We start from the raw sequence: 21,723 nt of genomic DNA on the forward strand, positions 1-21,723 counted from the left end.
AATTAAAATAAAATTTAAACTTACCTTGACCTATTTGGTCCTGCATGATATGGCCCCTCTTTGGGCTCCTCTACTTCTACTTTCCCCTTGCCCACTATGCCTCAGCCACTTCCTTCTGCTCATTAAAACACGCCTAGCTTATTTTCATCCAATGTCTTTGCATTTGCTTTTTCTACTGTATGGGACACACGTCTCCTGATATTTGTAATGGTGGTGATTCAGTCATTTCCACCGAAAAGCTTTCCCTAATAACCAACAAATTTAACCATACTCCCACCCAGTCACTTGCTCTGATAAGGGCTGCATGGCACTCATCACTTCCTTGGATTATTGATGTATTGTTTACTTGTTCACTGTCTGTCTCCTGCACCAGAGTGCAGCTCAATGACAGCAAGGCTGTCTCTGCTTGGCCACTACTGAATCATCGGTGTCTAGAATGGCCAGGTCCAGGGTGAGTGTTCAGTTCTCCCTCTCCCCACCTCTTCTCTGTCCTTGCTCATGCTTTGCACTCACTCAGAATCCCTTCTTCCTTCCGCCTCTGTGTTGTATGTACTCGCTCAGGGCCTCCTCCATGAAGTCCTCCCTCACCTCTCTCTCAGAGAGTGGGCTCTCGTCAGTTCTGCTTGGGTTTAACCTTGAGCGCGTCCATAGTATTCTGTGGGTTACCTCGCTACTAGCTGGTCACTGTGTTGAAGATTTACAAATATTATAAATTCATAAATACTTCCTGATGATTTTGGTCTTCTGAATGATTACTTTTATTCTTTGTTGCTTTTTGGTATTCTACAATAAATAAATTGCTTATCTTTCATTCTAGAAATCCTTCCTATTTGATAAACGGCCACTCAGTCCTGAGATTAAGGCTTTAAAGCAAGAGGAATATCTCCAAAGCCTCCTGAAACAAATGGAGAGTAGACGGGAAAAGGAACTAAACCAAAGAGAAAACAAAGAGTTGATGGAACGCCTAGAACAAGTGCAGCTCACAGAGGAGTGAGTCTAGCTAGACACTCTCAGGAAAACGGGATTGGAATTTTCATGTGAAGCTTATTTTCATGTGGGATTGAATCAGCATTGGTAGTTTCCCACACCTGTAACCAGCTGAGCAAACTAACCCAGCTAGCAACCAGCACCACAGCATAAGATTTCATTAGAAAAGTGAAAAACCCATTATAATTATCATTACAGTAATGATTGCCAATCTATAGTTGCTTTCATTAGAGAGTCTCATTTTGTGTTGTTTCCTGATCACCAATGCTGGAAGGGACTTGTCTTGAGCAGGGCATCATTCCTAGCGATTCCCATCGATCTCAAGGCAAATCTGAGGTTTTATGATGAGTATATAGGGATGTTCTGTGGAATCTGAGGGCAGGAATGTATGGGGACTAAAAGGCCACGAAGTAGAAGCTTTCTCTCTGCTCACGCCCACAGCTCCTTAAATGATATTGTCTTAATTATTTTTATTCCAGCTCAAACATGAATGTGTGTTAGTCTCAATTCCAAAGTTTCAGGGAAAAGAATCTGCCTGGTCCTGTTTGGGCCATCGGGGGCACAGGACAGGCTCAGGGCCACAGAGTTCAAGCATTTCTTAGGGGTCATGCTCTGCTACCCAGGTTAGGAGGGCAATTAAGAAGGCTACTGCAGTGTGAGAGAGAGACTTCTAAACAAATAAAACCAGTTTCTGTGACCAAAAAGTTGTATTTCTATGAAATGTATATGTCCCATTGTACTCATTTTACAGCTCAGTGGGTTCCCTGGAGGTGAATCATAATGCATAATAGGAAAGATCCCTTTTCTTTAAGAGGAATGTTATGATGAGTCACTTTATAAAATGAATAGACACCTCCTGCTTTCCTGTCTAGATATTTTTTTAAAGCACGAAGGAAGGAAGACTGCCCGTCTTAGCAGCAGTGCTTTTGTACAGTATGCTTGGTCACCTGCTTATTCCTGTCCTATCTGTCCTGTGTTCAATACATTGTCCATTAGCCTGTGGATTTGAATAACTATTTTCTTTCTTAAAGTGAAAGCTCCGGGAAAGAATATCACTTTTTATTTACAAGGCTTTTGTTTCTACTAGTACTTATTAGACATGGTTTGATAATGTTAATCTGCATTATTAAAGACTCAGCAACAAACTTTGGCCCCACCTTCTCTTACTCTTAACTGCCAGACTTGCTGCACAAAGAGCCAAGTATATAAAAGATAAGATGGAAGAAACAGAGTGTTACAAGAGAGCTTTGAATGCACAGGTAAGGGAACAATTATTAATTTAAAAATTGTGCACTGCTTCAATAGCATTCTTAAAATACGAATAAATACTGTAATGTGTTATCCATTTGGTGGTTTTGAGCCCCCGTTCCTTCCTATTAGGTATTGGTATTTTACCGTGCCTCAGCCTTGTGCATAGTTGGTTCCCTGGTATAACTGTAACCCACATTATGTGTGACCCTGTTTCAGATAAAGAACAGATTCCCCCAGCTGCCCCTATTTGAGCCAGACTCTTCTGAGCCCATCTTTGGCAATAATGAGGATGCACTGGTAGGGGAAAGGCGAGAGCGAGAACAGAATTACATGAAGCACCAGCTGGAGGCAGCTGCTAGTCGCAAGAGGAAGGCCATCCTAAACCAACTGGTCGACCAAAAGCGGGATCTGCAGATGCTTCAGAAGACACAAAAAGAGTAAGAGACCCCATGCCATTCTTCCTCCTCCGCCTCCTCCCTACCTTCTCTCCCCTATTCCCTCGTCTCTCTGTCCTCATATTGCAGCAGAGAAGCAATAACAATAGTGGACACATTGAGGAGTTACTATGTGAAGAATATTGTTTTAAGCTTAATATATGCTTCACCTTGTTTCATCCTCATAATTCACCCTATGAAGAAAAGTTATGAAAGTAAAAAAACCTTAAATTCTCTTGATACCATTTCTCTCTCCAGTGACCTCATCATATTTTCCCTTCCCTTGTCAGTACAACATCTTAAAAGAGTTGTCCATACCAGCACGGTCCTTTGGAAATGTATTGTGAGCCACAGGTGTGCTGTGGTACTCAAGTAGACACAGGTGTGAGACTTGGGTCCTTTCTCAACCTTCACTAAGCCCCCTTCCTTCAAAGAGCTGCACATGCAGTGAGCTGTACTGAGGATAGCTGGGGGTGGGGGTGAAGTTGACAGGTAGGCAGAGGAGGACTCCATGCCATATCAATGCAAGTACCTTTAAATTCAAACACCAGAAACCTAGTTTCTGAAAAGGCCTAATTAGGCACTCCACCAATGGGAATTTTATAAAATTATTAAAGTTCTCTGGAGTTCCAAAGGGGCTTTTCTTCAAAGGAATCTCCTCTTTTTAGAAGGCAGCTGTACTTAGAGAAAAAAAGTTATTTTATTAAAATTTTATAAATGGTCAGGGGGATGGTGCAAAGACCTGTTATGTCCTATGCCAGGTAGGCTCAGGTGTGAAAACATGAGTAGAACAGTAGGTTGAAGATGCAGTGCACTGTGACAAGGGTGAGGCTGGGTTGTTAGTTGGGAGAGGTAAGAGTCGTTAAATGTGCGGCTTTTAGAGTCAAGGCAGAATTGGATAGTCTTGCATCTACTCAGGGCAATACATATTTGTGTGTCTATACTATCTTCAAATATATTGAAATACTTTTATAGTTCTTAAAAAGGGCCTGTTGCCTTGAGCCCCACAAGTACCCCTCCCTGCTGCCCAGGCTGCCCCAGCCCCTCCCTGGGATCCCCTTCCCCTCTCCATGGTCTTTCCCCTCATAGATGAGTACCTGGAGTCTCCAAGACCCTTTCCAGTGTCCATTCTGATCAGGTGATATGGTTCTGCCATTTCACTAGTGGGATATTGGGCATATTACACACCTGTGTGGCCACGGGTTTCCTTATTAGTCATTAGGGATAACACTAATATCTACCTCCAGGGTGTTTGAGGGTTAAATGAAATACTTTTTGTAAATAGCTTCCGTTTTACAGCTAACAGCCTTCTTTTGTCCCCCTTTTCCCCATGCTGTCACAGCCTGTCCCTGGGGCCCTTTGCATTTGTTGCAGATTACTGCAGCCGCCTGCTCTGCTTCTAGACCTTGGCTTCTCTGGTTCATCTCCTAAACTTGGAGTTAGGAGACTAAACTCTGTCACTTTCAGGCTGTGTGACCTGAGCCAAACCACACAGGAGTTCTTTGAGCCCTCTTTTCCTTGTGTGAAAAATAAGGATAATCATCCCTGCCCTACCTACATTTACTATGAGAATTCAAAGAGATTTTGTCGTGGGAGCATTTTTGGAAACTGCAAAGTTCTGAACAAATACGAACTGTGGTCTTTATTTGGTTACCTCTAGGACCACAGCTGTTTAGACTTTGTCTTCTGTACAGGTCAGAGCCTTGTTTTCCTTTTCTGTATCCTTCACTGGTTATTCCAGATTCTCCCGCCTCTCTCATCTTTTCTAACTCTCTGCACTCTGGTCCTTCTCAAGATGTGCTCTTAGGTCTTTGTACGACAAAAAGAAGGCCATTTTCTTTCAGAGGGGATAACTTAGTCTGTATAATCAGGCCTGCTACAGTATTTTTTACTTGTTTTATTGTTTTTAAACAAACTTTTCTTTTTTTGTTTAAAAATATAACAACTCATGCTAGTTAAAATGTCAATTGGTATAGACATTAAAGAGGAGATTAATAATTCCCTTGTCTAAGTAGCCAGTATAAGGTTAATATATAAACTTTTGTACTTTTTCCTATTTCTTACAAATATATTAAAACAGTATGTACATATATTTTCCCCTCCATTTTTATAAATGAAAATGAGACCTATGAGCTCTTATATATTACAACCCAGTCTTCCTTTAATCTTATAATGTGTCATTAAGTTATATTTATGTCAGTGCATATATATGAAATTCATTCTTATAATTTAATAACAGAATAAATTACTATAAATTAATTTTTTCACTATTAATAAACACTTTGTTTCCAGATATTTTGCTGTAACAATCTTTGTATTAAGCATTTTAAATGTATACCATATATATATATAATCTATACTTGTTGTTTGGTTTGTGTCGGACACATTCCTGAAAGTGAGACTTCTAGGTCAAGCATATGGAAGGTTTTAAGAATCATGAGGTGCTGACCGTTTGCTTTCTAAAAAGGGCAGCAACTGCTTCCACCAGCAGTTTCATGAGAACACTGGCTGCCTCCCCTCTAACCCTACTTCATTTTCTCACTCTCTAGGCCTTTAAATTAATTTGACTTTTTAGCCCATCTTTTCAAAGATGATATAATACTGGCCAGAAAGCATAATGAAAAGATGTTCAACGTCACCAATCACTAGGAAAATGCAAATCAAAACTGCAGTGAGGTGGCTGCTCCATAACAAATGGTTTCCGTGTTGTGTGAAGGGCCTGCAGTGAGTCTCACCCAACCACCAACTGATGTCATTTGTTCTGTTTGAAATAGAGGTCATTTAGCATTTAACTATATTTCTGCTTTTCCCAAATAAGAGATATTTCATGTTTTATTGAATACTTAACTTATGGGAACCTAAGATACAGCAATTCTTCACTCCAGTAACTAAAGATGGCAAGGTAAGAAGGTGAGATTTAAAATATGTTTTATATTATTTAAAAATTTAATTTCAATCATATATCTATCCTGGAGTGTCAACTCTATGGCGGTCTGAGTGGAATAAGCAGTGAGAAAATTGCTCATGTTTTCCCCTGCAACTCACTTATGTAGATGTACAAAGTCTTTTTCTATTTAAGATATATATGTATATCAGGGTAATGTATACATATAAGGTGGCTATCTTATTTTTCCTAGGGCTTTATGAAAGAAAACATTTATCTATTTGCTAAACTGTATAATAACTTTTTACAAATACAAAGATAAAATGTTTTACTCTTTATCTTGAATTATAATATCTGTGGTTTGATTGCCTTGTGCAATATGCAGATCAAGAACAATTATAGATTTTTCCTACAACCACACACACCATGAAAGATTTAACAAGTACTGCTTTTAAATTATGCAAAAGATGAGAAAGGAAGAAAATTATCTATTTAGTGGTATACAAAACCATGACAATACAAATATGTAAAGGGGAAAAATAAAGAAAAATAAGACAAGGGGGGAGAGAGATAGAGGTAGATAGATATAGATACAGAGAGAGAGAGACATTCTATCTCACACCCACAGTAGCCAACCATTATGATGGCTACTATGAAAGAAACCAGTAAATAGTAAGTGTTGGCAAGGGTGTGAAAAAATAGGAACCTGTTGCATTGTTGTGGGAACTAAAAATGGCACAGCCACTATAGAGAACAGTCTGATGGTTCCTTAAAAAATTAAGAATAGAATTTCAGAGCCCTGGCTGGCGTAGCTCAGTGCATTGAGCGTGGGCTGTGAACCAAAGTGTCGCAGGTTTGATTTCCAGTCAGGGTACATGCCTGCGTTGCAGGCCATGACCCCCAGCAACCGCACATTGATGTTTCTCTCTCTCTCTTTCTCCCTCCCTTCCCTCTCTAAAAATAAAGAAATAAAGTCTTTAAAAATATATTAAAAAAAAGAAAAGTGAGAAAAATATAAAAAAAAGAATTTCAATATGATTTAGTAATTTTACTTCTGGATGCATATTCAGAAGAATTATAAGCAGGGTCCTGAGGACATGTTTGCACACTCATGTTCATATCAGCATTATTCACAATAGCTGAGCAATGAAAGCCACACAAATGTTCGACCACAGTTGAATAGATGAATAGAATGTGGTATACACACACAATGGAATATTATTCAGCCTTAAAGAAGAAGGAAATTCTGACACATGCTACAACATGGGTAAACCTTGAGGACACTGGGGCTGAGTGAAATAAGCCAGTCACAAAAAAGACAAACATGACAAGATTTCACTTATACGTGATATTTAGAGGAGTCAAATTCATGGAAACAAAGTAGAGCTGTGGTTGCCAGGAGCCAGCTGGAGGGAGAAATGGGGAGGTGTTCAGTGAGCGTGTTGTTTTATTTTTATAAGGTGAGAAGAGTTCTGGCTGGTGGTTGTACAACAATGTCAATATTCTTAGCCCTATATATCTGTACACTTGGAAGTGGGTAAGATGCTTAATTTTGTTATGTTTTTTTTTACTACAATTAAACTATGAAAAGGAAAAAAGGTTATTATATATGTATACATGTATATGTAAATACATAAAATAAGTACCATTCAGTCATTGAACTCCCATTGTGTGAAAGGCATTGACACTTTCTGTTATTATTTCATTTAATGTTTATAAGGACTGCTTGGACTGATGCTTGTTAGAGGCAAATGTGGCCGTGCTGTTAGGAAAAGTGAACCAGCACAGAGCACATTACTGATTTTTATTGGAGGGTCCTGACTCCTAGTGATGGTTGCTACCTGAGACACACAGCCCTTCAGAGCAGGCTAAATTGAGGGTCACAAAGAGTGAAGTCCCTCCTGGATTTCTTTGGGACTGATGGTAAGGGTTTCAGCTGGGTGAGAAATAGGCACACATAAATAACTTGAACCAGGTTTCAGGGGTGATTCACAACAGCAGTGACTTCGCCTTAGGAGACCAGAAATGGAAGCACTTAACACTGGAAATATTGAAACATTGTCCTTGAAGAGATATATACAGCAGCCACTTTTTTAAAGATGTGACCTTCATCAAACACCCCTTTTTTGTTTTACCTTCTTTACAATATTAGATATTTTCTCAATTCCATTTTCTTTTGCCTAGTTACTTGTCTCCTTTGTGTACCTGTCTACTTTGTCTTAGAAGATGCTGATAGCAACTGGCAGGCTGGTTACTGATAGCTGAGAGATTGGAATAAAGGGAAAAAAACATGAAATGTCTGAAATCCATTTAAGATGATACTTCAGAGCAGTTAAATTAGCCTCAAAGGAAATTAATAGCTTTAAAGGCTGAATTTGCTAATTGGAAAAAGGTTTCAATCCTGTTCTCTTAAACCAGGATTGAAGATGAAAGACCCTAAACTCATAAATTATTTGAGAGATAGGAGTTTCACTATGTTTCTTTAAAAAAAAAACTTTTTATAGTGTTATGCCTTTTAGTACATTTCAAAGAGTAGCAAACAAAACCAGAATGTTTTTGTTTAATTTACCATAAAAAGAATGGGGCTCCCAAGGTTGGTGCACGCCCTTCCCAGTGTTGTGAATGGAATCCAACTCTTCTGTGCTCCCCAGGCACCGGGCAGACAGAAATGCTGAGCTGGAGCGAGTGAACAGAATGAACCAAAGCTTACAGGAGGACTGGGAGCAGAGTGCTAAAATGAAGAGGCAAAGGGACCTGGAGGAGAAGGCTTTCGAGCGGTAATACCCGATTGGATCCAGTTCTAGGTTTACAAAGAAATTCCCCTCTGCTCCTTGTTTACTTTCCTCTAACTGTGGGGTGGCAAATAGGCTTTGAGTGCCCCCTCCAGTGGATTACTAGTGACTGCCTAGAGAACTTTGTGGAGAAAAGAATTCTGGGTTCAGTGGGAAAAACTACTCTGATGTCTGTTATGAATATGGGATTGGAGAATATTGTGTTGTATTTTATATAGTTGCCATCTCTGCCCTAATCTTGCCTCTGCATAGGGTGGCTTTATTTTCCTTTTCATGGAGGGTGGGGAGGCTTTGGGGGAGGAGGGTGGGAATTCTCTGTGGCAATAACTAGTTGGAAACAGGGAGACTGAACATCTGAACACATCCAAGGCTTACAGAATGCTTATTTAAGAGCAGAGTCAAGGGGTTGTCGGTAAGATTGGCAACTGGAAAAGTGAGAAACCCGTCCATTATTAGGAACCAACAGAACACATCTTCCTGGAGAGTATTATGATATCCCTGTTCCCTCTCTGCAGTGGTCTTTTTGCAATCTAGAGTCAGAGAATCTACTCATGGCTTTGAAAACTGACCCTGACTTTGGAGAGGCAGCTAAGATTCTCTCATTTGTGAGGTGGGGAAAGTAAACATTTGCCTGACTTAGCTAACACTGGGGGTTGGGGGACCACATAAGGAGGTGAAAAAGTACAACTCAAAAAAATCAAAACACTTTGCAAATGTAAGGTATGATTTCTTAGACTGTTAAACACCTGCAAAAACAGACCAAGCCTATGCAATCAAATGTTATAAAAACCTGAATATACCAAAATAATATTTTAATTTCCAATTATTAACTAATTTCTACCACAGGTTAAATTTGTTCTAATGGATCTTGATCTGTAACTCTCCCTTTCCTTTTAGATTTTCTTTTAAGGCATTTTTTGGATGTCTTTGTAATGGGTAGAATCTATATTTTGTGACAAGGAGAGCAGAAGGGATGATGTAGAAAATAGGTTCCGAAGGGGAAGTGTGATTGTTCGGTTGTTTGGAAGTGGATGGGAAAAGGGAGTCTGAGATTTCAAGCCATTTTCTCAGTGTCAGTGAAAAGCAGATAAAAGGCAGTGAGATTAGTGACAGGAGGGTTTTAGCTGGATTTTGGAAGAATGCTTGGCCAACGTGGAGACCGAGGAGAGAGGGGACACAGGATCTAACCTGGTGGGGCAGGATAACACAGCTTCTCCAAGGCCATGGCTGAGCAGATCTGTTCCCTGAGGACCTAGGCCAAGTTGTGGGCAGGGACTCCAGCAGGCAGTGGGAAGGTAGAAGAAATTGGTGGGTTTTAAAGAGAAAACAAAGCAAAAGCAAAAGCAAAAACAAGGTTCAGATATCTGCAGTTAGCACACGATTCTCCACACTATTGCCTAGGCGAGCCAGGTAGGTCTTCCCATACCTACTGCTGAGATTGTTCTTCCTCACTTTGAGGCTGTCTTTGATGCTGCTTTTTACAGAATTCCACCCATGTAGAATTTTGCTGGGGTAGCAGGCACTGTCCTGCATAATCAGAAAAATTATTGAAGTGGAAAACCGGTCACTTCCATCCCTTCCTCTCTGTTTCGAGCCTCCCTTGTCCTCTCTCTCTGTCTCCATTCCCTTCGCCTGCTCATAACTCTCCAGAGGCCTCTGGCCTCCTGAGACTTTTACTGAAGTCTTAACTGTCTGCTGGGGTGTTAACTGTTAACCAGCACTTTGGTGGCCTGATCTCCCTCTCAAATGGTCTCTCAGGAGCCTGCCAGGAAAAGGCACATCCACATGGCAAAGCAGCAAACACAGAATCTTTGGAGCCTGTTCTGTGTTCTCTGAGGCTTTTGGTGGGTGTGGCTGGGTAGGGGGGCTGGGTCCATGCTGTGAAAGCACCGAGTCCAAACCCTTTATTCACTGGGGAATGAGGAGGTGTCAGAGGTTTGGAAGCAGGAAATGCCAGGCTGGGATGAGCTGCAGGTAGCAGCATGGAGGGGGAGAGACTGCAGGTGGGAGATGACAGGCAGGTGGTAGGCTCCTGGAGGTCAGGAGGCAGGGGTTACTTTCTTTTTGTATCCCTTCCACTGCACCCGCTTCCTAGCTAGCCCCCAGCAAGAATGCAGGGACCACCTGCTAATGGCTGCTTCTGCTCCCCTCTCCTCAGGGCCTCAGACAAGCTCTTCCTCCTGGACCAGTGTGAGCAGTATCGGCGCTGTAGGCAGTGCCAGCGCAGCACCTCCAACACAGGCCACAGCAACCTGTGGCCCGTGAACAAGCACCTGTGTGGCTCCCGGTTGTTTGTGTAAAACCCGAAGTTTGGACCTGCGTTTCCTGGCAGATGTTTTTGTTTTTAAAGTTTGAAAAAATATGTCGTGCAGTTTCGGTGCTTTCAGGAGTAGCTTGCTTTTAACTGCTTGTGGAAATCATGTAGACAGGGCTCCCCTCCTGTCTTCCTCCCAACTTCCTAGAATTCTGCTGCCACGGGAGCTGGAGGTGGGACCCAGCTTCACTCCAGCCATGGCGGTGCTGCTGATCCAGCCCGGCCGCTCCCTCTGTGACTTTGTGTAAAAACCTGTAACCTTTCTTCATCTGTAATGAATAATGTCATAATAAATATCTTCTACCTGCCTGACTGTGTATAACAATTCATATTGGTAAATTTTACCACTCCTCCTTCCAGCCCTAGAATTTTCCAGAGGACTGGGTGTGTGTGAACATCCCAGAGGTAGGTTAGGCTATCCCCTTCAGGTGATCAGAGTATGCTTCCTGGGTTTTCTGGTTGATGACACACCTGGGACGTTGTTGGGACCTCAGGGGACAATATTCCCTTGGACCTTCTGGTTAGCGTTCCATTGTCCAGCCATTTCTGCACCATGATTGTAGGTTTATTGTTGGGGTGAGTGGTACTGCAAGGGGTGTCTGGCTGGCCTGCCCGCTGCCACCTTCTCTCATGGCTTCACTCCCACCGTTCTTAAACTGTGTGCGCTGGGGAAGAGGACTCTCTTCCTGTTTCAAGGACTAATTTTGAGGGATGGTATGGGTGTTGGCAACCAAAACCTTTTTTCAAAAAAAGTTTTTGTCTTCACTTTTTAGCTTTTCTCTGCCCATCCTAACCACCTCAGGTAAAACAATGAACAAGGTAGAATGAAGTCTTAGATTTCTGAAATACAAAAACTAAGAAGTCCCTTTTACTATTTGCTTTCTGTCTGCCACATTTTTCTTAGAAAATGGGAAAGTATATGTGGGGAGACTTCTGAAACATTGTTTTTCTTACTACAAGTGCAAAATAGGAATATTTTGAGCTCTAGACAGTTAAGGGGAAGGTATTTACTCAAATTGATATTGGACAAATTTTGTTGCTAATGTTATCTTTTTCTATGTAAGTTTGCTTGCTGATGACTGGAATTGTCTGGACCCTTTCCCTCCAAGCTTCCAACACTGCTACTTCCTTCCATGTCCTCGGGAGATCACCCCACGCATGTTCAGTGATCACCAACCAAGGATGTGTCCATGCCTGCTGTACTCTCGGAGTATTTTTTTGTCTCTCATATGCAATAAATTACTGAAAGAGTGGTGCCTTGATATTTATTTATTTAATTTATGACACAGGGGGAGGGAGGGAGAAAGAGAGGGAGATAAACATCAATGTGTGGTTGCCTCTCACGCACCCCACACTGGGGACTTGGCCTGCAATCCAGGCATGTGCCCTGACTGGGAATCCAACCAGCGACCCTTTGGTTTGCAGGCTGGCACTCAATCCACTGTGCCACACCATCCAGGATGTAATAATTTAAAAAAATTTTTTTTTGAAGTAGACCTCCTTATTAAAGAAGAAAGACTTCAAGCAATTCTGATATGTTTCGGTGAAAAGATTTAACTTTGTATATATTTTCTCCTGTAAGAACTGCACTTAAAATTTATCATCATTGGTAGTATTGCTGACTCTTAATGTGTGCCTAGTACCAAGCTGATTCTGGGTGACCTGGAGATTAGGATGTCCTCAGTCCCTGCCTGCCTTCAGAGCACTTACTGTGTAGTGCAGAGGGGAGATGTGACTAGGAAATCTCCACTGAACATGGTAAATAGCTAACAGCATTGATGTTATGGAAGAGCATAGTGGAGCTCTTGCAGCCAGTTTCACCTGGCATGGAGAGGGAGAGTTTTTGGAGGAGATGAGGCCTAAGCTGGATTTTTAAGGATCAATAGGAAATAGGTGAAGAGTAACAAGGGGTCATGGCAAGCGATGTCAAGGCCCTGTGCCTCTCTCCGTCAAGGCTGAGATGAAGACCTGGTTATGTGAGTGAGGTTATGAAACCTAATACAGTTTTTACCATTTAACCATTTTAAGATTCCAACTTTATTATAGTCCTTCATTAAAACAGCTGATTTCATACAATAAAGAATGAACATCCTTTTTTTAAACAAGTTTTCATAATTTGGTATCTTCACTGATCTTAATTGATAACTGCTAATCTTTGTATTAGACTGAAATTAGAATGTTTTTGTAAATCAATTTGAATTATCATCAGGTTCTGTCATTTCTGGAACTATGGTACTCCAGGCTAGCTTAGAGTATCAAAAGATTTTCTATTTCAGTAGTTTTTAATGTTTTGGAAAGTCCTAGGCTACTTCGAGAGTCTGATGGAAAATATATGCCCTTTCTAAAATGTGTACATTTTCATATACAACATTTTGTATGCAATTCAAAGTTTCCTAGACCACCTGAACCACAGGTTAAGGACGCCTGCTTTAGGTAGCTTTCCTTCACTCTATTACAAGCTTAAGCTATCACAAGTGAGCAAAGTGAATGACTTTGCTTTTGAAAATTCCCTTTTAGTTCCAGAGAACTATAATCCTTTCGTCTTCCTCTTTGAATCTTCATAAGCATAGTTGGGTGAGAGTTGGAATGGCTATTTGAAAGCCCATACTCTGGTATTTTTCAAACTTTTTAAATGTCAGTAAAAGAAATACATTTCATATTGCAACACAAAATCTATGCTGACACATATAACTGAGGTAAAAATTTTAGTTATACTTACCCCAGCTGTCTGCAATGCATTCTGATATTTTCTATTTTATTTTATTTCATGGAAAAATTGAGATTAGACTGAACAAAATTGACTTAATAATCCACAAATGTAAATAGGCAATTTTTAGTTTTATAAACACAGTTTTAATCTAATTCTCCCTTCTGCTATGCTCTCATTTGTAGTTTGCTGAGATTCATTAGCAGTTAACATTGTGTTGTAATGGTATTCAGCTACGAGACTGACAGGTCCTGATTAGGTCCTGGCTTGCTATAACCAGACCTCCTTCCTTTGAGGTATCCCAGGAAAAGCAGGTCGCTATTTGCTCCCCCTCCCAAAGCTAAGTCTCAGAACTTCTACTTCCAGTACATATGAGGACCAGACAGGAGCTGGAGATAGAAAAAGTGAAAACGTGCCCGAGTGCCCAGGCTACAGGCTGGGAGAGGCCTGGGAAATCCAAAGAAATGCTAACCAGGTGCAGCCTATGTCTTAATTTACTCATTTGTGGGCAGAAGAAGTGGATTACACCCAGAGCTGCTTGAACAGCCTGCAGATTGGCTCTATACACAGGCACTCAGCTCCCAGTTTCCTATTGCCGCTTAACAAATTACCACAAACCTAGCTGCTTAAAACAACGTGAACTTATTCTCGCATTTCTGGAGGCCAGAAATTTAGTTTCAGAAATCCAAAAATTTCACTGGGCTAAAGTCCAGGTGTTGACAGGGTGGGTTTCTTCTGAAGACTCTGAGGGGAGAATCCTTCCCTTCCCAGCTTCCAGAGCCAGTCTTTACATTCCTTGGCTCACGGCCCTTCCTCCATCTTAAAAGCTAGCACTGCAGCACCTTCGCTTTCTGCTTCCGCTGTCACTCTGCCTTCTCTCCTACTCCCGTCAAATCTCCCTTTGCCTCTGTTTTATAAAATCAGTTGTGATTTCCTTTAAGGGCCACTGGATAATTTCCCCACCTCAAGATCCTTAATCTCATTTGCAGAACATTCTTTGCTGTATGAGATAACATCTGCAGGTTCCAGGGATTAGGATCTGGACCATAATTCAGCTACCACAGGTGAATGGGATCTAAAATTCAGCCCAAGTTCCACTCCACTCGTCCAACCCTTCAGCAGAGGGCAAGTAGTAGGAGACCTGAAGCTGCGGGCATTCTTCTTTGGGTCTTAGCTGCACAGATGTGTCTGAGGGTCTGTGTGTGTGTGTGTGTGTGTGTGTGTGTGTAGGGAGTGGGGTGGGTTTAGTTGGGTTTGGTTTTGCAGGATTATGGAGGGATATGAGGTGGATAAGGAAGGACATTTGACAATTCACGTACTAAATAAAGGCTTACGGTTTTTTTGTAATGTCCTTGTCATGTTTTGTAATGTTATTTTTTGTAGAGTTTTCATCGAGTTTTGATATCAATGATGATGACCTCATAACATGAGTTGGGAAATGTTTCCTTTTCTTCCACTTATTGGGAAGAGATTGTGTAGAATTAGTATTGTTTTTTCTTGAATGCTTGGTAGAATTCACTAATGAAACCATCCAGGCCTGGAGTCCTCTTGCTTGAGAGGTGTTAAAGGATGAATTCAGTTTCGGTGGGGTGCATCAAAGAATTTCAACTACTGTTGAACTTATGGGCCTACAGTTGTTAGTCGAATTTCCTTTTATTCTTTTAATGTCTGTTGGGTCATAGTGGAATACCCTTTTGATTCTCAATATTAGCTTTTTTGTCTCTTCTTGGGTCTGGTTAAAAGTTTTTAAAAAAATATGTATTGGTCTTTTTAAAGAACCAGCTGCTGGTTCCATTATTTTTTCTCTATTCATATTTTTCTCATTGTGATTGATTTCTGTTATTTTCTTGCCTTTGCTTGCTTAGAATTTGTGTCTGTGATAAAGACATCATTTATATTGGATTGGCCCACCCTATGACCTCATTGCAACTTTAATTCTTTAAAGACCTACAGTCACATTTTCAGGTATTGGGGATTAGGACTTCAACCCAGGAACTCTGAGGGACTACAATTTGGCCCATAACAGAGGCAACAGGGTCATTTTTAGTATTCATCTGAGAATGCTTTTATTTTGCCTTTATTCCTGAAGGGCATTTTTACTGGAAATAGCATTCTGAATGGACAGTTCTTTTCCTTCAGTACTATAAAGGTATTATTCCATTGTTGTTTGTTCCATGGTTTCTATTTGGTTTTCATTTTATTTTTTTGGTTCCATGGTTGCTGATGAAAAATTCAGTCATTTGAATCATTGTGTCCCCATATGTAATGTGTTGTTTTTATTTGGCTGCTTTCAAGGTTTTCTTTTTTATTTTTGGCTTTCAGCAATTTGATTATGATGTATCTTTAATGGGGACTGTTTTTGATTTATTATTTTTAGGGCTTACTGAATTTCTTGAATCTTTAAATTTGTATCTTTCACCAAATATGGGAAGGTTGGGGGCACTATTCAAATATTTGGTCTGCACCAGTAGCTCTCTCTTCTCCTTTTGGGACTTCAGTGAAATGCATGTTAAACCTTTGATATAGTCCCATGGGTCTCTGAGGCTTTATTCATTATTGCATTCATACTTTTTTCCTCTGTTTTTCAGATAGGATATTTTTTATTAATCTAGTTTCAAATTTACTGATTCTTTCCTCCATCATCTATGTTTCTGTTATGAACCTATCCAGTGAAGTTTGCATTATATATTTTTTGTTCTAAAATTTCAATTTGCTTCCTTTTTTAAAAAAAGATTTTATTATTTATTTTTAGAGAGAGGGGAAGGGAAGGAGAAAGAGAGGGAGAGAAACATCAATGTGTGGTTGTCTCTAATGAACATAGCTGAGATAGAGATAGAGATAGAGATAGAGATAAAAGAGGATACTTTGAAGGAAAAACATTTTTCTCCCAAAATAAATTGTTAGGAACATAAAATATTTGATAACAGAAGTTCTTTGAGATATAAAGAAAGTACTAAGGGCAGATTGCTATTATTTTTGTGCCATAATGTCATTTTATGACCTCCCTTAACTTACAGCATTAAATTGTCTTAGAACTCAGTTTTTAAAACCAAGTTAACACAGGAATATCTTAAATTTAAAGATTTTATTTATTTTTAGAGAGATGGGAAGGGAGAAAGAGAGAGAGAGAAATACATTGATCAGTTGCCTCTTGTTTGTCCCCAACTGAGGATCTGGCCTGCAACCCAGGCATGTGCCCTGACTGGGAATCAAACTGGTGACCCTTTGGTTCACAGGCTGGTGCTCAATCCCCTGAGCTACACCGACCAGGGAAAATTTCAATTTGCTTCCTTTTAAAAAATAGTTTCTATTTCTCTCCTGAGTATGTCTATCTTTTCATTCATTTCATAGTGTTTACTTTTATCCTATGGAATATGGTTATAATATTTGCTTTAAGGTCTTCATCTGAGAATTCTAATATCAAGGTCATCTTGGGTATTTGGCATCTTTTCCATTGATAATAATTTACATATTCTTATATGTTGATTAATTTTGTATTGTGTCTTAGACATTTTAACTACTATGTTGTAAAACTCAGGGGCCTGCTAAAACCCTCTAGCGAATGTTTATTTTTGTTAATGAGCAAAGTCTTGAAGTTTAGAATATAAATTCTATCTCCCATTCTGTGGGTTGTAGTTATGATGTCAGTTCAAGTCTCTAGGCCTCTGCTTCTTTGGGTCTGTTTTTCATGTGCAGCATGGGAGTAAACCTGAGACTTGTTTTCATTCATACACAGAATTAGAGGATTTCTTTCTCTAGCTCTCTACTCTCTGGAATTTTTCCTATACTCTTCAGTTTCCCATTCCCAGGCCTCTCTGGCTGTAAAGCCAGGATTTGTCTCAATTTTGGCTCCCTTCACTCTCTTACAGTTCTACATGATGCGCTGACCTCAGGGTGAAGCAATGAGAGACAAGACAGAAACAAAATAAAAGGGACTCCTCCCACACTCTCTGACCACAGGGGTCCCTTTTTCATGTTCCTCTGGCCAGGAAGAGAGGATCTCTCAGTGTTTGCGGTGCTTACAATGCCACCACCACCCTGCTGCTCTGCTGCGTGGGTTCAGGACTGCGGCTGGTCTCGGGGCACACCAGGGAGGCCCTTCTCCTGGTTCTCTGACTAGAGAGTGGATTTCTCTCAAATTTATGCTGAGTTGTTCTGGATCTCACATTATCTTCAGGTCAAAAACAGAAGAGGAGTAAATTCACCAGTAAATTCATTGCTATGCTGGTCGTTCTTTAAGTTTGACTTCCTTACACAGATTCCCTGCTACTGCTTACTCTTCAGACTCCTCAGGTATTAGCTTTTTATTTCCTGGTCAGTTAGAGAGAAATGCTCTGGTGGGGTTTTCTCCATCTTGACCAACACCAGAAGTCTATTATTGTGGTTTTAAGTCTTTATTCTTCTTTCATTTTTCACCCAAATCAGGGGGGACTTTAGTCCATTCATTTGAGTTTTATTAGTTAGAGTAGGGCTTTAATAGAGACCAAGTAACAGTGGCTTAACCAAGACAGAATTACATTTTTCTCTCAAGAAGCTGTCTAAAGGTCCAAGATGGTAGGGTAGTTCTACTAGCTTGCTCTGTGGTTTCTACCACTGGGGCAAGGCAACCACTCCAGTTCTCATCATTTCTCAATGAACAAATAGGAAGAAAAGGGCAGGAGAGCAACTCTGCTTTTTTTTTAGTATAATGCTGATAGTGGCACCATTATTTTTGCCTATGTCCCACTGGCCAGAATTTAATCCCATGGCCATACCATGCTGCATGGGAGCTTGGGAGGTGGTTTCTAGCTCAATGGCCATGTGTCTAGTGAAATACTCAGGGACTGCTAGTATTAAACATGGGAGACATGGATCATAGTGGACAACCAACTGCCATATCCTAAAATTTTGAAAGGAGGAGCTACAAAATACCTCATAATGCTGGCTAAAACACTTAAAAAACCTTTTAAAAATGTAAAGCCTCAAGAGAAGTCTCCAGAGACAACACAAAACGAGAGACAGAATCCAGAGAAGCAAGCATCAGCTAATTACTTATGATCTAGACCTTTTACATTAATGCTAAAAACAATTTATTTTGAAATAATTTAAAACTTAGGGAGATTCAAAGGTAGTGAAAAATACCTCCTCTCCCTACCTCATCCCCCAATCCTTCCAGGAACTAAGAGCAAGTTACTGACATATCTCCTGTCTCTTCTGAATACTTAGACTATAATGCCTTAAGATAAGGGTATTATCACATAAAACCACAAAATAATCATCAAAATATAAACTATCCATTGATTCATGATCATATAATCAAAAGTCTCAATTCAAATTTTGCCACTTGTCCCAACAATGTTCTCTTAGCAAAGGGATCCAGGTGACGAGCATGCTACATTTAGTTGCCATTATTTCCTAATGCTTCTCCAACTCCTTCAACCTGGAAGAGTCCTCAGCCTTTACTTGTCTCTCATGATGACCCTTTTGAAGATTTCCATCCTTCCGTTCGGATTTGCCTGCTTTTTATTCATGATAAAATTCTAGTAATGTATTTTTTGGTAGAAATATCACAGATTCAACATTACATTTCTTGTGTTCCATCCTATCAGCTGGTACTCGATTCAGTTTGTTCCATAACTGGTAATGTGAACTTTAGTCATTTAATTGAGTGATGCCTGCAGGTTTACCAATATAAAGTTACTGTTTTTTTATTTTGTATAATTGTGATTTTTTTATGGTAGGTACTTTTGAAACTAAATATATATCCCATTCCTCATCAACTTTTACCCAATAGTTTTAGCATCTATTGATGTTTCTTTGCTAGATGAATAATTGTGATGATTGCTCAATACAGTTTTTCTAATTCCACCATTCCTGCTACATTTATTTGTTGGCTGGCATTCTACTATAAGGTAAAGTACTTGATCCCCCCTATATATTAATTTATATTAGTATATATTTAAGGATTATATTTTATTCAATAAATTATAATCCATTCCTATCATTGATATAAAATTCATGGCCAGTGGGAGTCCTTCAATCTGGTATCTGTTATTTTGCTATCACTAATAAAAAAGAATCTTAGAATGGTTTTAGAGAGTTCTCTGTACATGCTTTACCCAGTTTCCCCCATTGTTAATATCTTACATTTCCACGATACATTTGCCACAACTAAGAAACTAACATTGGTACTTTACCATTAACTAAACTTCACACTTTATTCAGATTTCACTAGCTTTTCCCTATTGTCTTTTTAAAAGTGTATTTTATTGATTATGCTATTACAGTTGTCCCAATTTTTTTCACCTTTGCTTGCTTCTGCACCTCTTCCCTCTAGCAATCCCACCCCCTTAGTTCATGTCCCTGGGTCATACATGTAAGTTCTTTGTCTTCTCCATTTCTTATATTATCCTTACCATCCCTATTTTGTACCTACCAATTATGCTTCTTTTTTTTTTATTTATTTTTAGAGAGGGAAGGGAGGGAGATAGAGAGAGAGAGAGAGAAACATCAATGTACGGTTGCTGGGGGTTATGGCCTGCAACCCAGGAATCTACCCTGGCTGGGAATCGAACCTGGGACACTTTGGTTCCCAGCCCGCGCTCAACCCACTGAGCTATGCCAGCCAGGGCTCCAATTATGCTTCTTAATCCCTGTACCTTTTCCCCCATTCTCCCCCTTCCCCCTCCCCATTGATAACCCTCCATGTGATCTCCATTTCTATGATTCTGTTCCTGTTCTAGTCTTTTGTTTACTTTTTTTTTTTTTAGATTCAGTTGTTGATACTTGTGAGTTTGTTGTTATTTTAATGTTCATAGTTTTGGTCTTCTTTTTCTTAGATAAATCCCTTTAACATTTCATGTAATAAGAGCTTGGTGCAGATAAACTCCTTTAGCTTTACCTTGTCTGGGAAGTACTTTATCTGCCCTTCCATTATAAATGATAGCTTTGCTGGATAGAGTAATCTTCATTGTAGGTTCTTGCTTTTCATCACTTTGAATACATTTTGCCAGTCCCTTCTTGCCTGCAGAGTTTCTTTTGAGAAATCAAAAGAAACTGATAGTCTTATGGGAAACTGATAGTCTTATGGGAACGTCTTTGTAGGTAACTTTTTTTTCTTGTTACTTTTAAGATTCTCTACCTTTTACCTTTGGCATTTTAATTATGATGTGTCTTAGTGTGGCCCTCTTTGAGTCCAATTTGTTTGGGGCTCTCTGTACTTCCTGGACTTGTATGTCTATTTTCTTCACCAAATTAGGGGTTCTCCATTATTTTTCAAGTAAGTTTTCAATTTCCTGCTCTTCCTCTTCATCTGGCACCCCTATGATTTGGATATTGGCATATTTGGAGATGTCCCAGAGTCTTTATATTCTCTCCTCAATATTTTGAATTCTTGTTTCTTCATTCTATACTGGTTGACTGTTTATTTCTACCTAATGTTCCAAATAGTTGATGTGAACCCCAGCTTCCTTCCCTTCAGTGTTAGTTTTGCTTTATTTCACTCAGTGTAGCCTTCATTTATTCCCTTATGTGTTTGCAGTACTCACTGAGTTCTGCAATCATCCTTATCACCAGTGTTGTGAATTCTCCAACTGGCAAGTTGGCTATTTCCATTTCACTTAGTTCTTTTTCTAGAGTTTTGATCTGTTCTTTCATTTGGGCCATATTTCTTTGTTCAATTTGGCAGCCTCCCTGTGTTTGTTTCTATATATTAGGTAGAGTTGCTTTGGCTCCCTGTTTTGGTTAACCTATTCTGTTGTAAGGGGCAGAGCCTTAGGTATTCACCAGGGTGGGGCAGCCCACTTCACTGCTTTGTGGGGGAGGGATTGGAGAGGGGACAATGCCACTTGCTTGCCTCTTACCCCGTTTCCAGCCACTTCCCTGTGTGACTGATGCCCTCTAGCTGCTGAATCCCAGAGTGGGCAGGTTTGCACATATTCTAGGACTGTGCGGGTCCTTTAATGGACTCTCTTGAGAAAATAGCAGTTTCTTCCCCACCTCCCTCAACTGTTTTTTACAACCAGAAATTATGAGGCTTTATTCCTGGTGCTGAAACTGTGGGCTGCATGGTCTGGCCTGGGGCTGGGATCACTCACTCCCCAGGTGTCCCTCCCAGTTTTTATTGCCACATGTCAAGATGGAACTACCTGTTCCACTAGCCACTGCCCCTGCCTCAGTGCCACCACACCACATTCTCTCTTCCTCAGCTCCCCATCTCTGTGTCTCTTACTGGTCTGGATGAACATTTCTTCTTTAAACCCTTGGTTGTCAGACTTCCATGCAATTCAGTTTTCTGGCAGTTCTTGCTTTTTGTTTTAAGGTTAGCTGTGATCCTTCATATGGTTTTGCACGGAGTCAAGGTGTGTCTACCTACA

The 21,723-nt window shown here is 40.2% G+C and overlaps 1 protein-coding gene across 2 annotated transcripts in view; it reads left to right on the plus strand.

The window, feature by feature from the left end:
• The window catches only part of CCDC81 (coiled-coil domain containing 81), a 34,172-nt gene extending 23,524 nt beyond the window's left edge, over positions 1-10,648 (plus strand). For both annotated transcript variants that reach the window (XM_045818194.1, XM_045818195.1), the window contains 5 exons: positions 818-990; positions 2,168-2,246; positions 2,455-2,675; positions 8,208-8,333; positions 10,507-10,648. In XM_045818194.1, coding sequence (XP_045674150.1) covers positions 818-990; positions 2,168-2,246; positions 2,455-2,675; positions 8,208-8,333; positions 10,507-10,648 — 741 coding nt within the window. The remainder of the gene's footprint in view (positions 1-817; positions 991-2,167; positions 2,247-2,454; positions 2,676-8,207; positions 8,334-10,506) is intronic.
• The last annotated feature ends 11,075 nt before the right edge of the window (positions 10,649-21,723 follow it).

This window comes from Phyllostomus hastatus, unplaced genomic scaffold (assembly GCF_019186645.2).
Source record: "Phyllostomus hastatus isolate PE091 unplaced genomic scaffold, TTU_PhHast_1.1 phas_scaffold_317, whole genome shotgun sequence".
In the NCBI taxonomy this organism is placed as follows: domain Eukaryota; kingdom Metazoa; phylum Chordata; class Mammalia; order Chiroptera; family Phyllostomidae; genus Phyllostomus; species Phyllostomus hastatus.